The 7272-nt window shown below is 30.3% G+C and overlaps 1 protein-coding gene across 1 annotated transcript; it reads left to right on the top strand.

The window, feature by feature from the left end:
- The first annotated feature begins 4411 nt into the window (after positions 1 to 4411).
- LOC126674942 (stemmadenine O-acetyltransferase-like) lies at positions 4412 to 5805 on the top strand. The gene has a single exon (XM_050369494.2). It carries the CDS (start codon positions 4454 to 4456, stop codon positions 5630 to 5632), a length of 1179 nt encoding a protein of 392 aa, XP_050225451.1. The 5' UTR covers positions 4412 to 4453; the 3' UTR covers positions 5633 to 5805.
- The last annotated feature ends 1467 nt before the right edge of the window (positions 5806 to 7272 follow it).

Raw genomic sequence — 7272 nt, 5'->3', positions numbered from 1 at the left:
TCAGATTTGGTTGTTGTATTTACTTGTATTTAAACAAGTTCTCCATCAATGAGAAATCATCTCTTCTTCCCACACTTCTTATAATAAGCTCGTGAACATTTGATTCCTGAACTACCATGTTCATGTCATGATCACCAGCCACGTTGGCTTCAGTGAATGAAGCGCCATTATCATTACAGTCAATGCTAAAAACGGCGACGTCTTTGCTCATGCGTCCTGCAAGAGGATAAAAATAGGTTAATGTCTGTGAAAGAGATTTTTTCAGGTGATCTGATGATAATTTGGTGGGATCTGCATGGTTTGTAATTATGTTTGCGGAAGGGGTGTAAAAGAGAATTATTGAAATGTATTGTGGAGGGGCTATTTGATCAAGAAGAGAAAGTTTGTAGGTTTTTAGGTGTTGTGGTGTTGAATTTGAGGGTGTTATTATTTCTTTTGAAATGATTTGAACCTCCATTTATGCTATTTCTTAGCCTGGTGAAGCCGATTATTGCTATTACTATATGCATTATATGGCACTAATTAATTTCCAGGTTTATATAGAAAAAATAATTAAGAAAGTCTCATTGTGATTAAAAGAAGCGATCTTCCATTTAGATTTTGTTTTATAAAAAAACTCTCTAACAACAATCAAATTTCTGATTTAAGATTTCATTATACTAAAGCTCAATTTACTTTATAACTTTTTCTTTATCTTTCAAATCAGATACAATTCAATATCCATTATCCAAGAATCAAAAAGAAAATAATGAGTCCAATTAATAAAAATAAGATATAATTCAATATTTTATATTAATTTTATAATAAATAATTCTAGATTTGGATTTTTCTATAGATTTCTATTAAATAAAATTATTTTAATGATAACATACATTTTTTCACAAAATTAAAAAGTTACACATAATTTTGAAAGAGGTTTGTGATTATCTTTTAATTGCCAATAATTTTTTTTTTTCATACAAGCTTATGAGATTCCCTTATAAATTAATTGGTGTTGATGACCGACTCAATTTGTTTTAAGGTGTGCAAAAATGTAATGAAATACATATTTTGATTTATTTTTTCAAATGATTGGAAAAATAAATTTATTTTTAGATGGACAAAACTATACAATTAAATTTAAATTAAATATATTATTTAAAAATTTAATTTATGAGATAAAATTATTTATCATACGTCCGTCCATGCTGATAATGACAATTAATTTTTTTAAGTTAAGTATCACGTGTTATGAAAATCTTATATTAAAAATATAATAGTAGAATGAAAATATATAAATAAAAAGGATTGACTGATTTATTATTTTGAATTCTTTGGATAATTATGTAGTCTGTCCTTTTTTTCTTGGTTCTCATTCCTCATGTATTTACATTGTTCACATTAAAACATGATATTCTCTCTGCCCTATTTCAGATCTAACAAATACATTTTGCATATGATTAAATAGATAATAATCAGTATTGTTTTCCCAATTTTTTCCTTATTAGTTATTAGGGGTGGTTTTATAAATTATGCTTAGAATTATAATCGTTAATTTTAAACAAAAAAAATTATTTAGAATAACATTAGAAACATGATACGGGAATTTTAAATATGTAAAAATGATATCTCCTTTAAATGGAACGAAAAATATATACTACTCCCTCTGTTCCATTTAATAAGAAACATATTGATAGGAGTATTTTACTCCTATTTAGAGTGTTGTTTCCGTATGTTTTTATTATGATTTGTCACGGTTTTATAGTATTTCGAGTGCCTTATTACATGTTTTAGTATTTCAGGTACTTGGGAGATTTGCAGAAGCATTTGGGTACAAAAGATGGAAAATTCGACGGAAAACAGGCGAAAGCTCATTTACAAGTCTGAAAAGCCGACCCCGCTGCACTAATTGGCAAATTGGAACCAGGTAGAAGCTTCAAATGAATTTGTATTCTTTAAGAAAGTTAAAGTAGACATCCCAAGCTTTCCAAAGGTTCAAGAATCGACTCAATCGGACATTTCTACACCAAATTATGAAGTTTCGAAGATCGCGATTCTCCAGAGCAAAGGGTGTCTCGAACCAATACACCAAAGTGTGATATGTGTCTCGATTCGAGACAAATGTGCCTGGAGGCAGATTATAGTGTCTCGAACCGAGACACTCCTCCATCTTAAGTGTCTTGGTTCGAGCTTAGACTTGAAAAAAGGGGGATTTCTGATTTCAAACACAACAAGGTTTGATTCTCTTTGCATTTTGGGCCTAACACATTTGTAGTTGATGTTTTTTTTTTCTCTTTTATGGGTACTATAAAAACAACATTATCTTCAAATTAGGATAGAATTGATAGACAACATTTTACATCATTTAGTTCTCTTTGTAGTTGTTTCTTTTAGTTAAGAGTAGAATAGTTTAGGGTTTTGTGCCTCCATCTTTTCCACCATTATTATGGTGTTGGAGCTTCATGATTTGTGTTGAACAATAGTTATCTATTAATACAAGTCTTTGTTGTTGATTTAATTCTCCAAATAAGTATTTATTCAATATGATTTCCATTTGCTTAGTAGTTATTAGTGATGTTTAGCATGTTTGGCTAAACCCCCATGTTTGGGGGTTGATATGAACTCTTAATTATTGCTTTGAATGGATTTGTATGTATGGCTTGAATAACATGTTTTAATCATTGTTCTTAATGCTTGTTTTAGATTGATCTCCTAAAGCATGATTAGTGTTTGTTTAATGCATTGAGAGATGGTTAAATAGATAGACATATATGATTTAAAGTTTAAGTCATAACACCGTGAGAGCGGGTTAAGGATTAGGTAGCCATTGAGTTGGATTAATCATTGCTTGTTGTTTAATTGATTAGGTTTAGTATCACGAGAGTGAGTTAAGCTTTAATTGTTGCTCGATAGGTTTTGTTGTTCTTTGAGGCTCGAAAGAGCGGGAACGATGCTTTAGAAACAACTCGGTTCTTGTTGAATGCCATGATGTTCACTTCCATTTGTTGGAATGTTAATTCGCTAGTATCAACCCTCAAACACATTAATCTTATTGTCTTTAATCCTTTTATCATTTAGTTGTTGATTGTTGTTTGCTTTTATAGTTGAATAGTTGATTGCTTAAGTTTAAATTTCGTAGTTGTTAATTGAAAAAGCAATCACTCGTTTGCTATCCGAATTGGAGTTCAAAATCGATTTCACTCACTTTAAACCTCTCATCCCTGTGGGTTCGACAACCCGAACTTATAGTCCACTTTATTACAAGTTGGCTTTTTACTAACACATATCACATTTTTAAATATCTCATATAAGAATGTCATATCGTGTTTTTCATATAAATATAAATTGAATTTTCACTTACTCTTATTTTTCTTTCTTAAATTAATAGATATTCCCTCCGTCCCAAATTTATAGGCACTATTTCAAATTTTTCTGTCTCACATTATAGACACAAGATATTTAGCTTACTGACTATAATTATCAAATATAACCTCATTAATTATAGGGAATATTTTGAAAAGATAACAAAAATTATAGAAAGACAAAAGTTACACCTATATTAAATGAGAATAAGTATGATATTTGTTTATACATAAACTCTTTTTAATATAGAGAACCTAAATTTCTTAATGTGTTTGTCCTCAAATATTAATTAACGTTTTTATATTTTATGTGAAAAAAACATATGCCATTCTTAAACGGGCGGAAGGAGTACTAGATTAGTTTAATTAATCCTGATGATCACTGAACTTTTGAGTTTTTTTTATTTTAGTCACTAAATTATTTTTCTTTTCTATTTGATCACTGGACTTTTTTTTTCTTTTTCATTTTGATATTTTCCGGCCAAAAATACTTAGGTGGCAGCCGGAATTAAATTTTATTTAACCTAAAAACTTGCCATATATGCATAATTTAACCTAAAAACTCATTTTTAAAGTGAAATTATGTATGTGGTAAATTTTCAAAGTAAATTAGTAGTAAAATCCGGTTGCCATATGTCAATTTCCGGCAGCCACCTAAGCATTGTTGGCCTTGAAAATAAATAAAATTTCAATGATAAAAAAAAATTAGTGACTAAAATAAAAAAAACTGGAAAGTTTAATGATGGTTAGAATCAATTACCCACTGGATTACAAAGACATCATATCTAAAAAAAAAAAGTGGACTACTAAAATTATTGGAAACAATTGGTTGTTGTGTATATCTTGTGTTTCAATGCACAGTTTAATTTATAAATAACTTGTCCCACAAGTTGCCAAAATTAACAAGCAAGTTTCGATGCAAACAATATCACCATCTTAGGAAGATTAATTTACATCATCTCCAAGGTAACTTAATTTTTCAAATGCAGCCTGGCATAGGTATTATAATCTAATCCCAAATACATTAATGCTTCACCTTCAGGATTTAAAAAGACCAATTAGCTAGGCAAGCTTAAACCATCAACCACCTATTAAAATCTTGCAGGTTAATTATGAATTCAGAAATTAAAGTCATGATAACAACTAGAGAAACCCTTAAACCATCATCTCCAACTCCTCAAACCCTAAAAAACTTCAAGCTTTCCCTCCTAGACCAGCTTTCTCCTGCAGCCTATGTTCCTATGATCATCTACTACGCACCAAATTGTTCTGATCCTGACGGACTCCAAACCCGTCACCTTTTAAAAAAATCTCTATCAAAAATGTTAACCAAATTCTATCCATTAGCAGGAACACTGAAAGATAATCATTACATGGACTGCAACGATCACGGCGTTGATTTCTTCGAAGCCAAAGTGAACTGTCCACTTTCAGACATTCTCAGGAAACCTGAAACAGATGTACTGAATCAGTTTTTACCTTCTGTTTCATCTGAAATGGAGTTCCAAGTAGCTATTCAAGTAAACACTTTTATCTGCGGAGGAATTGCGATTGGTACGAATATATCTCACAAGCTTGTCGATGGTATCACATTCACTTCCTTCATGAACGTATGGGCTTCAATGGCTCGAGGCTCTGATGATTATTCGCCACCCATTTTCGTCGGACCGGATTTCTTTCCTCCAAAAGATTTGTCCGGGTTGTTTAATCAGGTTCTTGATATACCAAAAGCCAAAAACATAACTAAGAGATTCGTGTTTGAGCTTTCAAAAATTGCTGCATTAAGAGAAAGAATATACGGTAGTTCATGTCCTAATCCCCCGAGTCGCGTTGAAATACTGTCTGCATTAATCTGGAAATGGGCTATGGAAGTAAAATCATCATTGAACAGAAACAGCCCATCTTACCTGACACAGACTGTGAATTTACGTCCGAGGATGAATCCGCCGTTACCAGATTCTGCAGCAGGAAATTTTCTTTGGCTGGCAATTGCAAAAGAGCCAATAAATTTTCTTGGCCTACATGATTTGGTGCATGAGGTGCAAAAATCTTTGAAGAAATTGGATAATGAGTATGTGAAGAAAATACAAGGAGAGGATGGGCTATTAGTATTAGGAGAGACTCTTGATGAAATAGGAGAACTTGTTTTAAAAGATGCAGACATATACAGATTCACTAGTCTAAGGAAATTTGAGCTTTATGAAGCAGATTTTGGGTGGGGAAAGCCAGTTTGGGTGAGCAGTGCAGAATTGGCATTCAAGAATGTGATTATGCTGATTGAAACAAAATAAGGTGATAAAATTGAAGCTTGGGTTACATTAGAAGAACAAGAAATGGCAATTTTTGAGAAGAACAAAGAGCTTGTTTCATTTGAATCCACTACTTTTCACCTTAATTCACATCTTTGAGCTCCACATATATCCTCAACATATTTATGTTTTGGGTGTTAATAAATTTGTTAAAAGAGAATCATGCTCTTAACATTTCAAGAATGTGGGATTGAAAAACATGAATGATTCTAATTTTTTATATTTCAATTTAGTACATATTTTTTAATCCGCATTCAAATATATATAGTATTACTATGTAAATTTTTATTCAGGTGACTGTATCTCATTTTCAATCTAACTAAAGAGAGATATATTTTTAATATATACTTCATATTGGTCGTCATATCAATCATTATATAATGTGACGCCTTCTGTATGAATATATTTTTAGAATATGATGCATGCACCAATTGATAGGCTATGAATTTGAAGCACTTTATCTTGAAATAAACAGTAATTTTTTACTAGTACTATTTTGATATGAAATGAAGTTTTAATATCAGCTCAATTAAAATTTAGGATAAGAATTTGTACCATTCAGAATTTTAACCCCAAGGATGTACAATAACTTCTTTTTGTTCTTAACTTGAGAAGTGTCCCTACGCGATTAATTTTTCCTATGTGATTAGAAATTTAGAATTACATTCTCTTGTATGGCTTCACCCTAATCCTTGGGTGTGTCGACTTTTGACTTTGAGCAATTGGACTTGCTTAAAATTAGCATTTTACGAAACATTGTGTGCACTAATGACAAAGTATTTTTAATTATATAGTGAAAGTTATTTATCTAAAAAAAACTATATAGTGAAAGTTTCTTATACTAAATTGAAGATTAGTTTAAGTCGGCTTTGTTATCAAAGAATGACTATAACTACACCCCAAATAGTCTATGATGATACAATTTTTATCCAATCTTGTTAGTGAAATTCAGGGTTATTAATCTTGAAGATGTTTAAGCTATCCTTTTTCCTTTTTCTATTTTATGATTAAACTTTAATTTTATTTATTTTTGTTATTAAATTTGTTTGTTTATTTTATTTTTATTTTATCAGGCAGAAAATATTCAGATGGCAGCCGGATTTTGCAAGTTTTACCTTAAAATTTTATTTTATATATATATATATATATATAATTTCATTTTAAAATAAAGTTTTTAAGTCAAATTATGCATACATTGTAAATTTTCAGATAAAAAAATAAAATTCGGTTGCCACTTTAACCGGAAAAATAAAAGTAAAACAAAATTTAGTAACCAAATAAAAATATTAAAATTTAATCATTAAAATAATGAAAAAACAATATAGTATTAAGTATCATTGGATTCAGTTATTTTCAAATTCAAATAAAATGACGTTGACTTTTCTTTATTTGTGATGTCAATTTTGATGAAGAGCGTATCAGAATAGAAAAATGCTTTATAACCCACCTATTTAACCCACCTTCAATAACCCACCTTACGTGGCAGAATTTCATTCGTCCAATACTCACCTAAAAGTGTATATCTCAAAAAATAAAATTTCATTCATCCACTCTTTAACTGACACGTCAGGTGGTACAAAAAGGTGGGTTAAAAGAGTTGGGTTATATAGCATTACTCATCA

The sequence above is a fragment of the Mercurialis annua genome, linkage group LG3 (assembly GCF_937616625.2).
Source record: "Mercurialis annua linkage group LG3, ddMerAnnu1.2, whole genome shotgun sequence".
Classification (NCBI taxonomy): domain Eukaryota; kingdom Viridiplantae; phylum Streptophyta; class Magnoliopsida; order Malpighiales; family Euphorbiaceae; genus Mercurialis; species Mercurialis annua.
Note: the sequence above shows the minus strand (reverse complement) of the source record. Positions and strands in the feature narration are given on the sequence as shown.